This window comes from Brienomyrus brachyistius, chromosome 6, assembly GCF_023856365.1.
Source record: "Brienomyrus brachyistius isolate T26 chromosome 6, BBRACH_0.4, whole genome shotgun sequence".
NCBI lineage: Eukaryota > Metazoa > Chordata > Actinopteri > Osteoglossiformes > Mormyridae > Brienomyrus > Brienomyrus brachyistius.
This window is the reverse complement of record NC_064538.1, coordinates 26,260,895-26,279,058: the sequence shown is the minus strand read 5'-3', so window position 1 is coordinate 26,279,058 and position 18,164 is coordinate 26,260,895. Positions and strand designations below refer to the sequence as shown.

Below are 18,164 nucleotides of genomic sequence, written 5' to 3'. Positions count from 1 at the left end.
AGTGCCGGGATTGTGCAGCGATCTTAAATCACAAGAGACCAGGTTAATAGTGAACAGACAGATTAAGTTCCGTTTTGTTTACATCAGGGGTCAGAAGATGGAACTGGGAATAACCTGAGTTAACCAAGTTCCAGTACATCTGCTTGGAAAGCCATTTAGCAATACCAATATATTAATATAGACACAAAAGAGACACAAGTGCTAAAAAACAGTATAAAAGTACAGCTTTAACTTCTGTTCATGAAGGACGCAGCCATCATGAATTCTGAGTTTAGGGCTGCAGAGATTCCTCCAACATTCCGAATTGGAATTCCGACTTCAGGAGGCGTTCCAATTGCAATCTCCAACTAGGAGATTCCGACTTTCCAGTTCAAATGAAATGCACCATTACTACACATCTACAAATGGAAGTGAAAGCTACAGACAGGGTGACGAAACCTATCTGTATACAAGGTAATAGCCGAGAGACACAAAGGCAGATAAGAATAAAAAATAAGCCCTGAATGTTCTGCCGGTGTGATGGAAAAGCTGCTGCAAACATCTCAGACCCAATTCTCAAAGCTGCAGGGCATCAGAGGTAGCAGCTGCTTGGAGGTAAATAAGCAGATAACCGCCAGACATCTGAAATGATTAACTAATGTAATACAGCCAGGGCAGCCAGAAGCCAGCCCACCACAAACACAGAAGTGCTTGTTGAAGATCATTTCTTTTGGGGATTTTCACTTCTTGGGAGGTTTTAGCATGCATCTGTGCAACCAACTTTTTTTTCCCTGTCGCAAACTAAAACAAGAAATGAAAATAACAGTGGAAGAAGTTAGACAAATTCTTGGCTCCACCACTTCTTCATTTAGGGTGATGAGTCAATAACCAAGGGCAGAACTACAAAAACTGCCACCATTGTAGTTTCTATGACTGCGTTTAAGTTTATTTAAAAATAAATAAATAAAACACATTTTACTTCTGAAACGCCTAAGAAATAATTTCGAGAAAGGTTACCTAGGTTATCATTTAGACTGTGCATGAATTCAAGATTCTGCCAACGAAATCTCTGCGAAATGTGTTTTGCCAACTGGAAAAGAGTAAAATAATTCTATCAATCATATCAGAGGTATGTTTGGTGCCTTATTCTCTCTGCTTGCATCTTATATACTTATAATCTCATAAAAGGCATTATATACATATGCACGCATGCACACACACAAATTCTAACCATCCAATCATAATAGTAAAATACTAAATACTTCGACAGCAATGCTCTCAGCTACTTCTACATCTTGTGTGAAATATATATAAAAAAAGCCTATTAAAAAACCATTTCCCAGTGCATCGTGGGAGTCTTGGCAATCCTCTTGAAACCTAGGCAGTTCTGCAACCAAAAACACTGGTGCATGTCACAGTGACATGCAAAATCCTCTCAAACCAAATGATATTCAAATGCTCTGGTCAGGCTTGCTGTTCTGTAATGCTGAATATGCAAAAATTTGCTGACCAAAGGTAACAAACCTCAGGAAGACATTTATACAAATAAGTGAATACAAATCGCAGGGCTGAAAAAGGTTAAGTACAGAAGTATGAATTGATAAAGTAAAATATATATATATATATATATATATATATATATAAACATAAATAAAATGACATCTGGATGTGGCGTATGGGCAGATGAATGAACCTGACTTGGGAGCAAGAGGAGTGTCAAGGTGTCACGGTGAGTAGTTCCCTGATCTCTAGGGGCAATTACTGCTCTGTACTTCCATTGCATGATGCACACTTAAATAAGCTGGGGGGGGGGGGGGTCAACATGTCTGCCTCCTGTCATCTTTCATTTGGAACCAGGCTAGGATGGGGGGGGGGCATAAGGCAAATTTAATGCAGCAGAGCAGTTCATACTTAATGCGCATTATATTGCATTTCACTTTATTCTTTCCGCAGACCAGTTTGCAACAGAGGAATCTATGTGAAAAACCTAGTGTGCATTGATCAGTTCATTGCTAACACCTCTGACCGCCACAAAGACACATACCGCTCGGGTAGGCTCCCCATACTCAATCTTCAGGTTGGCCATGGCCTTAATGATGGCCATGATGGACTGGATGGTGTTGCTGTACACCACTGCTCGGTACTGTTTGCACTCATCTTCTGAGTATCCATCTTCATGGATGATCCTTGAAGGGGAAAAGAAAAAAACACAAACATTACATGCACCTGACAGTAGAGCACATTTAATACCCGGACAAAAAAAAGTTTCAAGTATATCGACTACCAGAAATATGGAATCACAGGTCTCTCAGCTAGACTGGTCTTGGCAAGTATGATAGCAAGATTCAGGCTACACATAAGAGTTGGCAGTAGCAAGCAGACCACTGAGCCAGCTGGAGTCATTGGAAAATGGTGTGTAAGACGACAATCTCCCAAGAGTGCAGCGAGACGGGCATTCCAGTGCACAACCGTTTCTCTCAGTATGGTTCAACAGTGAAATGAGGCGTGGGATGCTCTCATCCAAAGCTGACTAAAACAAATGAGGCAACTGAGTCAGATCATGTGGACAAAGTACAAAGGACTTTATAAATTTGCTTTGTAATTCTAAAACCTTGCAAGCCATTCTGGAAATTGATAATTAATTTCAATGATGTCACCCTGATACCCTGTAACCACTGGCAAGCTGCCTTGCATACCAAACTTTTTTTAAACACAATATAACAGCAACTGAGGCCATGCAAGACAAATCTGAGCCTTATACTATATAATATACATAAATATACATAATTTCACAACAATCTGGACATTTTTGGTTCATACTAATGAGATGAGTAAAAGCTTAGAAAGTCTTCATTTTCACACAGCGAGTGCTTTGTTGACATTGACATTCAACTGCTGTACCACTGCTGAATTTCTGCTTTACAGTCAGTTTATTGAGTTTTCCCGTTTTTTTGGTAAATTAATAGAAACTGCAGTGTAATGAAACCTACTGTACACAGCATTTTTGCATTAATTACAGTAGTGTGTTTCTACTGAAGCAAATTAGGCTAAGTACCTTTATCAAGAGTACAAAAGTAGGTCACCCATAGGGACTTTGACCCGTGTTCAAATCATTAATAATTAATTCTGCCTTTGAGGAATGTTGATATTTATATTATACCATGTAACACTCATGACCGTGTGTGTTTGTGTACACGCCCTCAGTGTACATGCCAGATCAATGCCACAACATCATATGCTCTTTACTAAGAAGATGCAGCTCAGGAACAAGTGGTTCATGTGACATCACACAAAATGCATGACTGATTAGACAACATAAATGCAATAAAAAACATTACATTTCAGTCTGAGTTTACATGCAGCGGCTGAGAGGTATTTGGCAGCTGAAGAGAAGGAGGGCTTTACTGCTGCCTGAGTAGGGCTCTGGATTGTGAATGCTGATGTCTGTCTAAACCAGGGCATCCCACAGAGAGCCACTAGCCAGGGATGCTACAGTCTTAGCTCAATGGACTCTACAATTCTGGAGTAATGGTAAAAACAGTCAGTTCTGCTGCAATCCGTGATATCACATCGCAGGCATGTTCTAACACGATTGACATATTAGTTCCCAAGTCCAATACAATGGAGAATCACATTTGTATTTGCTCGATATCCAGCTGGAGAGAAAAACACCATGCGAACTTAAACGCAATATGGTCTTAGCGGGAAACCCTAACAGCACACAAACGGCTATCCAAGTGAACGATGGCGGTGTCCAATTTGTCAACAAGTGCTTCTTCTGAACCGATTCTTTCTGATGAATAGGTCAAACCGATTTTCAAATGTAAAAGAATCAAACTTTTCGTACATTACACAGGTCTAAAAATATTTGACAAATCATCATAGAAAAAACACACAGCAAACCTTTTAAAATTCATTTACATTTGCTTTTCGTAGACAGTATGTGGCCATGTTGCCTTCAGTGCCCCTCTGCACACCGTAACCCACTGTATTTGTGCTGTGTGCATGCCCGGCCACTTGGTAACTGTGGCTTACTACTCTTGACTCTCGGCATCCGAGAAGTTAGCGAGTTCAGCAGATTCGGTTGAAGGAGTTACAAGGCAATTCTTCTGCGACACATAAGACCCACAGGAACTGTTTATGATATAATGTATTCATGTATTGTTATTATTTATTTAAAATGCGTATAACTACATTAGTGACCACTCATTGTGCATTATTTAATGCATTTTGTTCGATGTAAGTTATTGCACTATTATTTTGGAGTTGCATTCCCACAACCCTATTTTTCCCCAATGGGATCTATTTATTTCAGTATGCGATTTTAGTGAACATGAGGTTTTTCAGAAATGCTTTACTCGCGTTGTAGCAGGACTGATTGTATTCGAAAGATAAAAGCAATAGTGTAGCTGTCCTTGCTTGACTGCTTGTGTGTCAAGCTGCTTGGAGATAAGCAGTTGATATTTATAGACGGCATAAGACACAATCCCATGAGCAAACAGAAGAGACTGATAAAATACATGAGGAATATATATGACCGTCTCAGGTGAGCAGCAGCGGCTTGGGAGGGGAGGCAGGGTCAGACTTACTTCATCTGTTTCACAATGGTGCTCTTTCCTGACTCACCAGCACCTGTAAGAAAAACAACACAGAAATTACTCAACAGAAAACTTGCATGAATGTTTTTGCAAACCTCCAAGAAAAGCTTTGAAGATAATGCACTGCATGATACCCTCACTGATTTAAGACTCCCCTCCCAATCCCACGGCAGTAAAATGTCACTGTAGGTCACTACTCCAGAATTCACAATTTACACCAGGGCATGAGCAGTTAAGACTAGCAGTGGCAAAACTACAAAGCCCCACTGTTTACCATTACTGAGGATTCAAACCATTCATTTTAAGAAAGTGCTATCATTACTTATCATTCCTTACAAATGTAGTGCTGATTGGTCAGACAATGTTGTCAACAGTGCTGATTGGTCAGACAATGTTGTCAACAGTGCAGTATAACTGCAAATGTCTTCTGCAAATACAAACTCAGCAAGGCAACAAAAACCAAAGGCATTTGAAATGTCCAGGAAATGGGACATGTTCCAGGAAAGTCACTACCTGTTCGATGAGCACAAAGTTCATGTATGGACTGCAGTTGCAGATGATAACTACTACTGCACCCAACCCACAAACAACCTGCACTATCATCATTACTAAAACGAACAGTACTTGAGAACAATGGTTTCCTTGCCCGGCCCTTGGGGACCCCCAGCCGGTCCAGGTTTTTGCTTCCTCCTAGTTTCTAGGAAAACGTGGACTATTTGGAGCTCCCTGAGGACTGGATTCAGAAACACTGCTCCAGAATTCTAGAATAAAAGCCTATTTCTGGTTTAATCTTGCTCTAACTTAACTGATTCCATTCCATCTGAACTGACTAAACCATTTTACTGCAGCAGGGCTCAGGGGTAGCAGGGTGAGTAAGTCCAGCAGGCCCCAATACAAGCAGCAGCAGGGGGTTTTGGAGGCTACCCAAGACATTCAAGTCGCCCCCCCCACCAGCTTATTCCAGCCTCATGCCACAGTTCTGCACGGTCATATGCTCCAAGGCTAACCAGACAGGAAGTGTCACCTCTGGTCAGCCACCCATGGAAGTGACAGCTCAATATGGACCAGCAACACTCCCAAAGCCCTCATTGAAAACACTCAGAAGCGATATTCACCCAGAGTTAGCCCTCTATCCGCGGGGACCGTCCCTATACGCTTGTGCCAGCCAGGCACTGTAGACAAATGACCTTTCAGAATAAAACATCAGTGACATGCTGTAGACCATGTCAGATTCACATAAATACAAATTTATACAAGATTTACATGGTGTGAAGTGAGACTGTCTTCACATTGGCATTCATGAAAAATCAGTTTGTCGTTAGTGGCAATTGGCTAGTTCATCTGTACAAATGTACGAGCAAATACATTTGCTGCAGGAAGCATACAGATGAGAAAGCAGAAAGGAACAAGCCGCGCGGGGAAATGTAGGTCTTACCGCAACATCAGGTTGCCCGACACCAGTGAGAAACGAGAAGATTTATGCAGATCTATCCTCCCCCATGCATGTTTGGTGAGAACTTTAAAACTGAATATTCCTAAAAATGTCAAATAAGAAGCATTTAATCTCCCAGGATCTTTCGGAAATCTGTATGCGTCTATGATCTATGTTATGCCTAACAACTAATTTGCCGAAGGATTTGACAGTGATGCTGAAATAAACAGTGCATATCCTATGTTAAAGTGCCTCTTTATAAGCTATTTTAGCACAGGCTTTGTATCAGGGACCTGAAGGGGCGGCACACTGACAGTGCACAGCATCTGTTTTCTGCAGTGCTGCATTTATTAATACCTCAGCTTCAGCCTTGGGGCACATGGTGCTGACTTTCCTCCCTACACTGTGAATGGAGTCACCACCACTGTAGGGCACTGATTAAAAACAACGGCACATAAACACACAGACACAGACACACACACACAGGTTTGTAATTATACCTTTGTGGGGACTCTCCATTCATTTCGGTAGATAAAACTCTAATCCCAACATGAGGACCTTAACCCCTACCCAGCCCTAGCCTTAACCATAAGTAACCAAACTAAATATGAAACCTTTGGCATTTTTCGATTGCATTCTCAGATCTCTGTGGGCACATAAAAAAATGGGGCCCACAAAGTCATGGTTCCCACAATGTAATATAACCCTAATCCACACGCACACACCACCCAGCGAGGGGATTAGGCCAATGATCCCAGAAAGACTGGTACTGCACCGAAGGCAGCACAGATCACATTTCACAGCAAACTGGGGTACAAATCTATAGGTTATGAACTCCTACACATTCCATAATTATAATTATTTGCACTCCAGCAGAGTCAACAACAATCTAGGCGTTCGTCATGACCCTCAACAGTGTTCCTCTGACACGGGCTAAAAAATGAACAGGATCTTCCATCCAGACTGGCAGTCACATTGAATTTTATGTACTAAGCACTGGCAAATCCACAGAGTACAATATCCATTCCTCCCAAGTTTCCATTCCGTCTCCATGAGATGCTAGTGACACAGAACTATAATTGCAAATAACACAGCTTGGAAGACAGAATGTACTACAGGGCTACTTAGGGCTCACATCTTGCTCCAGTTTTTGGTAATACCTAAAAATAAACAAAGAAATCAAACTCAGAAATATGCGTTTTTAGCCATACGGACTTTATACTAACTTGGACTAAAACTTTTTAGCATGGAAACGTTACATTCCATTGACAAATATTTCTGTTTCATTTTGCTTAACAAGAGCACTTTATGCAATACATCAGTGTATAACAAGCAGGATGTGGTGATGGCGGTGGTAGCGGGGGGGCGGGGTTTAATCAGGTAGGAGTTTAAAATGATAACAATCCTGTGTGACTCATTGTCAGTTCTGAGCTGACTGAATAGATCGTTCATGACCCCACAGCAAAAAACTTCCAGCTTCCGGCTTGACAGTGGACCCATCCATTCTGTCACAGGTTAGACCTGTATAATGGCATGAGTCAGATTGGTAAGAAAACACTTAAGCCGATGTGTAGCTATTAATTGCATTTTTTTTTTATGTAAAAATAATAAAAGAAAGGGACAGACATAAGAGGTGGTACAGAGGCTTAGAATTTTACCAGTCCTGTGTGTTTATATGCATCCCAAAGTATGACAGTGGGTAGCTTGTATGTCAATGCACATCAGTAGCACCAGGCATTATCCAAACAAATATCAATTCACTAAACACCAAATGCTACCTAACTGCTGGGTATTTGCTGATACACAGCCACTATACAGATCTCTTCCCCAAAAACAATGTTGCATTTTTCAAATAAATGTCATCCAGTAGCTAGAGAGGTACAACATCTAACTACATTTTGACTAATACCCTAACGCTACAGATACCTACTTGGGGGTGATGTTTTCAACATGTGTTAAGTGACAAAATTGCTACGTATTTAGGGAGCTGGACGCTGCACAATCAGCTGGACATCTTCTGGTCAACCTCAGAATAAGTCACACATTATGCAGAAACTACATAACAAAAGCTACACACTTGCGTGATGGAAAGGAGTGTCATTAAGTGACCCGGGAGACCAGCCTGGGGAACTCCTGCACATGGAATCCGACACATAGCATTTCTGTTGGGAATACTATGTATGTATAGCAAAATAAAGCTAAAAAAAATCCACAAGATATACGGGGGATAGTACCAAGATGACAGACTGACAGATCCTATCAAATGACACCAGAGCAACATCTTGAAATAGATTTCTTCCTTTCTATTTTTTCCAACAGTATCTGGAGGAACAGAATGGACCTCACCCTGTTCTCACCATCACTGCTGGACCACAGCGATCCCAAACTACAGCAGTTTTGGCAATACAGCCCAAATTCAGTTAAGTTTACCTTTTTCCCCTCCATCTGAATGGGAAACCGAAAAAGAAGGGTAAGCATACATCTTTGTTCATTACAGTAACCTCCGTCTAATAACTGAAGCCAAGGCAAGAAACAAGTTATTTTTGTGACAGCAATGAGCAAGAGGGATCACACACAAGTGCTGATCGTAGAAAAGAAAGTGAGAGTGCGTGGTGCAGAGCGGCCCTTGTTTCCTGGATGCTCTGCCTTAGCTACTCACAGAGCTGAATCGCAGCTGCAGTGAGGGTCTGGGCAGGGAACAACAAAACCTCATAACCATTAAACTTTTTATTGCTCCGACTCCCAAAGAAAATGTGGAAATTGTTCAGTAGTAGATTTTTCTTCTCCTTCTGGCAAACAGTGATATACTGTAGCTATAAACTATATTCCTACCCCCATTACTATTACTGGGAAATACAGCAGTTGGTTAGCAGTTTTTACAAATGTAAAATGATTGGTTTAATACTGTGGTTTAATATTTCACATAGAGCAGAGTTGCAGTGTCATGGAGGGAGGGGGGGGGGACTGTTTCCCATTGAAACCATGGAGCTCATTCTGCTAAGCCTATTTTGACTACGGCGCATGCATTCTTTTAGCACGGTTCTTCAGCTTAACAGTTGATTTTCCTAGTATTATTGGTGAAACTGACTCGGCCCAGGTGCTTATGGATAAATGATCCCCTGATACCAATGCCATGAAATGAATGCTAAATCACTCTGAATAACACGCAACCGTAAAGTTTAACAAATGCATGGTCGAGTGAGCTAAGCCTCTGTGCCTGTGATTGGAAGGTCACCAGTCTGAGCCCCAGCCTTGGCAGAATAGTCACCTCTTCAATGGATCCTTGAGCAAGGGCCTTAACCCCCCAAAATGCTCCTGAGGTGACAGGTAAATGGCCTGACTGACCCTCAGCGATGTGTGCGTATGTCTCAAAGACAAACAGGATGGGATATGTGACAGGAAGCATTCCAATGTACCTGTACTCATGCTTGTGCAAGTGGCAAATAAAGGATCGCTTCACTTCATAACTCTGAGAGAAGATTCCCATCAGTTCATCTACTGATATAGAGAACACAGGGATCCCTCATATAAATGTCAAAAATAGTAGAGTATGGGGACTGATTCTCAGAAAACATTGAAATTGGCAAATGACTTAAGCTACAAACTGACAGTCTGCCCCCCCACCCCCCACCCCTATTACTAAACACCATGAAGTACTTGCTCTATACATATCAAATAAACAAACAAAAAAGTTGTTTACCTGAATATATAAGTGGAAGAGTTATGACATACTCTCACTCATATATCTCTATTCGAGTTATCATTGTTGGCATTTGAATTCTATGGAAACGTTGAAAACTGACTGCAAAAACTGAATGGGTTTTCTTATCTATAGTGCTAGACTGCAAGTTCTTTGCAATGGCAGAATTTGGGTCAGTGTCCAAAATACACAGTGTCCGCTTTTCTTTTAATCTAAACCGAAGAGAAAAAAATATGTTCATTGTGTATATATATGGATCTCAATAGATTTCTGAACAGACTTCTGGCTAAAAAGCACACTTAGCACCAGCGACATCATCAATTATCCCGATGAGTGACAGCAAGGAAAGAGGGACATTGGGTAGCTCTCCTAAGTAACAGAAAGAATTTACCAAACAGTTTTACCATCATTGCCATTACAGTTTAAAAGGAAAACGTGTGACAGATATAGCAATTAGGAACTAACATTCAGTACAAAAACCACTACACTGACTACAGGGTACAGATGCATAACGGTCCTTTAACATTAGGCATGTAATGATGTAACAACATGATTAAATCGCAGTACAAATTAATTACCATCTGAATCAGGGAAATAAACAAACTTCGAATTCACTGAAATTATTATTAGGAAAAATGAATTCATTCCAAAAATATCCTGGGAAGACTGAATCATGAGCCCAATATTGGCAATCAAACCGGATCATGCGTATTTAAGTAGGTGACAAGGCGTCTGCAAGCTGAACAGTCTTTATTCACCTTCAGCTTCAGTGGGGGGGGAGCAAATTGATTGATTACTGTTCTGAGAGAGCTATATCCAGTTGTCAGCTTATAACAGAATAAAGAATGGGTCTGCATGTGTATGTGCGCTAAGGCTGAGCTCCTCAACAACTTCATGACCTTCATCGAAAACAGGAGACCACAGGTGAACAAAACACAAAATTCTCAATAGGAACATATGGGGGGAAAAGTACTGCCTGGGGACAACCAGTTCTCTAAGGTAAAAGGTTCACTATTAACTAATTCCCAGAAAGCTTTCAAATTGATCCCTTTAGAGAAGTGCAAAATAACAATTTGTTTATCTAGAGCTGAAACAGTTTATTTTCCAGGTGTTTATGAAATACTCTGGAATCACTATGCTTTTCCCAGTTTTAACAGAATGGATAAACACAGTTGAGTTAGATATTCTTAGGTTTCAGCAAAGAAAGAAATAATATCTAAGCTATCTGTTGCAAAACAATGAATACAGGACAACTAGTAAATTTCCAACTGTTTAGACTGAAATGCCACAGCCCCCAGAACTACTGCAACATAAGATTAGTCAGATGGCGGTGATGCACCCAGTTTGGTTAGGTCATATTTTCAGCCCTGCTAATAAGCAGGACCATGCCAGCATGGTTACGGCTCGAGTATGGCACAAGTACAGCGTGCATACTTTGCTATGGAAAAGCGACAGTTCGTAGTACGGGTCGGGAACCACTTAGTTCTTGGTGGCGATGGAAAAGCGACAGTTCGTAGTATGGGTCGGGTACCATCTAGTTCTTGGTGGCGATGGAAAAGCGACAGTTCGTAGTACGGGTCGGGTACCATTTAGTTCTTGGTGGCGATGGAAAAGCGCCATTGTCGTCTCCCCTCTTTAGACTACCTAACAGGTGAAATTGGGGCTCATGGAAGTTACACAAAAATAAAATGAAATATAAATAAATAGAGATTTATCTCCTTGAACCAGTCAGATTGTAGAGGAGGTGGGTCCAAGCAAATAAAGGAGGTGGGACCAACCAATCAGATGTTTTGGTCCCGCCTCCTCTAGCTGCTTGGACCCACCTCCTCTACAATCTAATTCGTTATCGCTATGAACCAATCATTGGATCATTGGCTCTGAACCAACCATTCCTTCTGTCCTCAGAACATTTTTGTGCAAAACTCTTACGAAAAAAACTAGGTTGCCTTTCCATAATTTCTGAGCCAGAGAAGCATACCTTTATTTAGTAACCGAATGCTACTATGAGAGGGAAAAGATGCAACGGATCTTTAATTATATTAAGAATATATAGCAGAATAATGCATTTCAGATTGGAAAAAAATACATGAACAGGGGCAAATCAAACAATCTTTGGCTATCAGAAGTACTACTGAAAAAGGATAAGACCGCACATGAAGTCCAGATGGACCATTCAGAAACAAGCTGATTGTACAAATAACATGACAAAAAACACACACACACACACAAACGCCATCTGATATGTAACTCTCTCACCTCATTTTTCTTTTAATCTTTTTGTTTTTCTATTTTATACATCTTAGACTCCAGTTAGATGTTTAAAATACTTTGCACTTTAAAAGATGATCACTACAGAATATCATTGTAAACCAGGATTGTACCCCTAGAGTTTGAGGCAGCAGATATCCGTGATCATTGATTTTGACAAAAAGAATTTTGAGTCCATGCCGACCCATCTTACTCTTGGCAATTTTGGAATCCACTAAATAGCTTCTGCTACAACAGCTAACAGTAACTAGGCCTTCTGATGAATTGTCTCACCGGCTCTAAGCTGTATATGTAAAAGTGATCTCGTAAACTTTGTAACATTATTTATGCTAAAGAATGGGAACACATGGTTCTCTCACCCAATTCATGTTATATATAGAGTGGGCCATTCACACTTAAGGCACAAAAGGAACAAAGACCTTTTCCTCTTCCTTCCTTCATTTATTCTCTCTCACTAGTCAAACTATGGGCTCTAGTCCACCTCTCATTCCATTCCTGCACACAGCTCTTTGGATCACGGTACTGTCTCACTTATCTTCAGTGAAACAGACCCTCATCGCTACCCAAGAAATCCATGTCATCCATTTGCCCCATAATGCAGTTTGCGGAGGGGAAGACAATGGCGGCCATTGGTCAGCTGCCACAAAGACCGTACTGTGAACTGCACAAGCTGAGGGGACAGACTCTCTCTGTTTACTGTCATTTTGGGCACAACAATAACATCTAAACTAGGTCCAGAATTGCTTTCTGGCAATTAGCAAAACAGTACCTCCCTTATTCACTGTTAATCTCTTAAACCAGGGTGAGAGCAGGAACGCGCAAAGAGGGAAGAGAAAGTGTAGGGGGACAGGGGTTAGAGGAATAAAATATTTTTCTGTGCCATGGTAACTGGCTGAATTCTCCATACCACCCCACCCTTCAGTTATATTGCATGCTATGATGAAGGCTACAGCACACATGCACACGCACTAAAGCGCTTTTGGCTCAGACAGCTAAGCTCCACAGTGTTTCACCCTTTTGCCTGTTACATCAACAAAGCAGCCTTTTGTAGATCCACTGTAATTAGATGCATTCAGGGGCACTGTTGCAATTTCCTTCTATTTCCCTTAATAATGGGACAAACTCCTTTTATTTGCCTGATGTGTGATGAGTTTGAGAGAACTGTTCCAAACAGCGCACTCATGCTTATAATGTTCCCAAGGAGCTTTAAAAGATTATTACTCATTGCTACTTCACTGGGTTGATTGAGATGTGAGATGCCAACTTGTAAGGTCATGGTTACTGGCTTAAACCATGACAGAAACTCGGCTATTGCACCCTTGGGCAAAGCATTTAAACTGGGTTATTGCAGGAAAATATAAAATAAAAATAAAAAACGTAAAAGTACAAAAAATTGCTGCTTTGCAATACAGAACCATTAGTTCTGCTCAGTAAAATGTTCCCTTGTTGTAATTTATGAAAAAGAATTAAGGACTTTGTCAGGCCACGTGACTTACAAGCGTGCGTGACATTCATTTAAATACCAACAATGGATCACGCTGGCCCGCTGACACGGTTCCTTCAAACAACAATATCTCTTGCATTCGTGTCATCTGGTGACAATAATGGCTAGCCTGTGACAGTGATGGACGGGGCTCACAGCACGTACGCCCTCGTAAAGCCCAAAGTAATTCCATGCTTCTGTTTTTCTCATTTGACAGTAAAGGCAGATGATGTTGAGGCCACTGAATGTGATACCACACAAAGATGTTGTGTTATACAGCATTTTACAGCAGAGAAAGTGCAATGCAGTGGAGCTGTAGCTCAGAACTTTGGTTAAGACTCTGCACTTTGAGTCAAAAATGGGAATTCAAATCCCAGTAGGACCAGCCACCTTGGAAAACAGCACACACTAACCAAGGTAAAATAAGGTAAAAATAATACGGTAATCTCGCTATGTAATGAGATTACACCATTTCCTCGCAAAATGGTTGGCTAATATCCCAATGACAGGATGCAGGTGACAAAAAACAAAAATGACCGTCTATATGTATCCCAAGCACAAATACACAAGGCAGTCAAATAAGAATACAGCTTTTCCTCACTCCCTTACAACAAAAATACTCAACACCTGACTGTCAGGGCACCAAACAAAGGAGGCAGTGATCAGGAACCAAAGTTCTGAAGTTAATGACCATGTATAGTAATGTCACAAGTATTTATGAGAGGAAAAAAAAAATGCAGCTTCCAGTCATCCTGTTAAACAAAGAGATTCCTGCAGGTGCAGGACGATAGTTTCTTTCAAACCACAATGACATGGAAGGTTCCCAGACATTTTTCTTTCCTCAATGAGGATGACAATCCCCCCACATTCTTATTTATATTACACATTTACAAAAAAGGAAACTAACTTAATATGACCCAATTTTGACTTATCACATACTGCATGTCGGTCGATAAATTCTGGTGTAAAGCCGCTACACTGGCAATGAGTTACCCATAAGATAAGGATGAAATAACCAGGCACTATAAAGCTGACTGCAGGTAAGCAGGGAGAATTCTGGGAAGACATTTCACAGCATGTCCCTGCCCGGAGTAGTGGCTTTAAAAAGGCAATGTAATAAAACGTATTACCACCAACGGCAAAATTTCCTTCACCTGCTCCCTCCAGGAAGACGAACATTGTTACGGTTGATATTAAAAATGACAGGCACCACCGTCTTTCAGAAACCACACATGACACTGAAAATGTTTCATACACAGTAAGTACTCAACCGGTATGCCCAGCTATATGAATGGCTAGAATCATGCGAGCAGTCATCTATCCACCAATCACTTATTATGGACAGGATCATGAGTAGGTTGGAGCCGATCCCAAGCAACACAGGCAAGAAAGCAGAGATATACCTTAGACACCACTTTGTCGCAGAGCACACACACTCATATGCCGGGATGAATTTAGTCAGCCACCACAGGCTGAATTTGCAATCTTTACACATACACAGAAAATATTCTTTAATCCTTATTCCTACAGATGTGACACAGCAATGCTACCCACTGAGTCACTGTCTCCCCCACCTAAAACTGCGCAATTATACTATAAAAGTTACGTTAACACTGTTTGCTTACCAGCTAAACCAAGCTAACAGCTGTTTAACGTAATTGGTTACTTTTACCTTTTCAACAACAAAATGGATGATCCTGCAATTATGAAAGATTATAGTTTTGAAAAATCATTAATTAGATCTTTAATCACTCTTGAAAAGACTTCATCACTACGGCTTTAATTTAGGCCCCGCAAAATGAAGCAATTCCAAGTGCCTCAGCTGACATCTCAGCAGTCTCTGCTCTCAAACATGTACTCAATTTGTCAAAAATCAGAGCACCAAAAAACACTTATGATGTGTCCCCGCTGCCTTCCTCGCGTTATGATTCTGAAACCCACGGCTAGCTTTAATCGTGCCATTTGACTTCATGTAGGCCCGGCTCCTTTTTGGAAAAATTGATTTGATTAAGTGAGCATCACTTTGGCAAGTTATTAAAAAGGGTGACAGTTCTCCGGCCAGTCTTGAATGCTCTCAAGGCGACCTTGTCTTGCCACAGGCCTGATCTGGAGTTATTCAGCAGATGCCCTGGAAAAAGGTACAAAGAGTGGATGTGTGCATGTATATGAGACAGCGCCAAGGAAAGGCTTTTATTCTGCTTCAATTTATCTGCTATTTACCGACTATTTTAACCACAGGATGTGGGGTTAACACCTAACACCGACCTTTTTGGGTTTTGCCCTATAAGCTCCTATTTGATGGTACTTTTATTTTGTAAGGATTTTTAATGTGAAGTTAGGATAAATACTTGTCCTTTACAGAAAAAAAAGAAAAAAATGAAGACAGATGACCACTACTAAAAAATTAATAAAAAAAACACAACAGAAAATAGACTAGTCGAATAACAGGCTCCTGAAAATCACCTTACAGATGACTGCCCAGGGGAGAGGAATCTAACATGTTAATAGGTTCATTATGCAATGATCTTATCTCAGGAGAGAGTTGGGAGCACAGAGTGGGGTCTCCTGAGCCAGATCGGCAGTCAGAGTGTAGAGCTCTGAAAAAGAATCTGCCCTCCCAAAAGATCTTCTGCTCCCTGTGGCCTCCAGCCCCCAGTTCTGGGCCATCCCTGTCACGCCGTGCTGGGAGCCAGCTAGTGCAATTAACAGCCACTGTTTCTCTAGGGCATGCAGCGGAAGGAATAGTGCAGTTCAACAAAGCTATCAAGCACCTGCCTCTGCCTACTGGTGCATGTGGTCTGCTGGGGGAGGGATGGCTGCATCACTGTGTAGATTGCCAACAATTCTTCAACAATGGAGCCCAGACGAAACAGACAAAATGTATCCTTAGCATTTCAAACAGGCAATGCAATCATGCCGCTCATATTTATACTTAACTGGAGTAAAAACTAAGTGCGTATTCACAACAATGGTATGTAGCTCTGATTCAAATGAGCTTATGTGTTAGCAAATTGGGAGTGTTAGGTTCGTTTTCACATAGAGAAAAATCCAAACGAATGAAAATGCACCACTACAAACCATGTGAGAACGTTCAAACTGCTTATTGGTTAGATGTGTCTGTGGCATGAGCAAAAAAGTAAATACAGGAAGAACAGTGTGGTAATTATCTGGGCAATACACCAGGCTACATCACACTAGGAGAATGATGAAATTCAGTTTGAGGGCATGCCTTGAAAATGGTATACTGACTGAGATTTTGTGGAGATGTGCTGCCTTCAGACGACTGAGCAAAAGATGGGAGCTAATACTGAGCATGTCCAAAATGCTGGCTGGATCAGGTCGAGGTCAAATCGTGTTCCCACTACAAACAGACCACGCTAGAGCGTGTTTGGGACAAGACCAGACCACTGCTCTCATGGGTCTTGTGTGGTTGTCTTGGTCTGCAACAGAGTTTTATTATGGTGTTCACACCTGCCAAACAAATGGTATCAAGGGGAAAACTAGAGTTCAATTTATCAGGAACATCCAGAGCCTATCCTGGAAGCAATGGGCATGAGGCAGGGAATAACCCAGGATGGGGGGCCAGCCCATCGCAGGGCACACTCACACACCATTCACTCACACATGCACGCCTACGGGCAATTTAGCAACTCCAATTAGCCTCAGCATGTTTTTGGACTGTGGGGGGAAACCGGAGTACCTGGAGGAAACCCCACGACGACATGGGGAGAACATGCAAACTCCACACACATGTGACCCAGGCGGAGACTCGAACCCGGAGGTGTGAGGCGACAGTGCTAACCACTGCACCACCGTGCCGCCCCTTTTCAGGAACAAAAACAACAAAATGTAATATAAATTATTCTACACTTAAATACAGGCTGATTTTCATAAGAAAAATCATTACAATTGCTAATGCTCTTAGGGCTTCAGATAAAAGCTGAACCATAGGTTTTACATAATGAGTCTTTATTTTGTACCCTAGTGCTCAAAATTTCATAAGTGGAAGTTTTCGAACTCGATGGTGTTTATGGAGTTGCCGTGTCACAGAATGTTAACAGTCCCTACAATTATTCAACTTAAAATGAATATACTTTTGGGCTTATATTTACAGCAAAATAATAAAGTACAACACACACACACACACACACACACAAATGCTGATTATTTAGTAAAATACTATATATGCAAACAAGTCAGTCCAATTTCTAGGGAGGGCTAACTTTCATACAAAATTAATATCTTTCTAGTTAAACCACATAGAAGCTTCACTAGTAAAGCAGTTGAGTAACCAGTAAGTGACTGAAAGGGAAGGAGACATAGCCACATAGGGTGTACTGACACCGATCCTTACCATGCCTCAGCATGTTTGACCCCCAAAAGTGCAGTGTTTGACTAGTGTGATCGCTTGGCATCGTGCCTAGACCTGCTAGAAGAGGCGGGCCAGAGCATGGTTCAGTTGCACTGAAGTAGACATGGTGTAATGGCAAACTGAGCCTTAGCACAGAACACGGACATGCCATCAATGATGTCACTGGCACATGCATGCGTACATGTAACCTATAAACAAACTGTACCTGCAAGGATCGGATTGGGTAGGCTGTACACATCAGGTAGGGACGCATAATGAAACATTGTGGCAAATGGATCCTTTTGGCTTACTACAGTGGTGCAGAGTTTGTTGGAAATTTGGGTTAGCGAGAG

The 18,164-nt window shown here is 41.3% G+C and overlaps 1 protein-coding gene across 1 annotated transcript in view; it reads right to left on the bottom strand.

Annotated features, from left to right (window-relative positions):
* gnai2b (guanine nucleotide binding protein (G protein), alpha inhibiting activity polypeptide 2b) overlaps window positions 1–18,164 on the bottom strand; it is a 56,435-nt gene that overhangs the window by 10,917 nt on the left and 27,354 nt on the right. The window contains exons 2-3 of the mRNA XM_049018349.1: window positions 4,569–4,611; window positions 2,024–2,165 (exon numbers count right to left, since the gene is read on the bottom strand). Coding sequence (XP_048874306.1) covers window positions 2,024–2,165; window positions 4,569–4,611 — 185 coding nt within the window. The remainder of the gene's footprint in view (window positions 1–2,023; window positions 2,166–4,568; window positions 4,612–18,164) is intronic.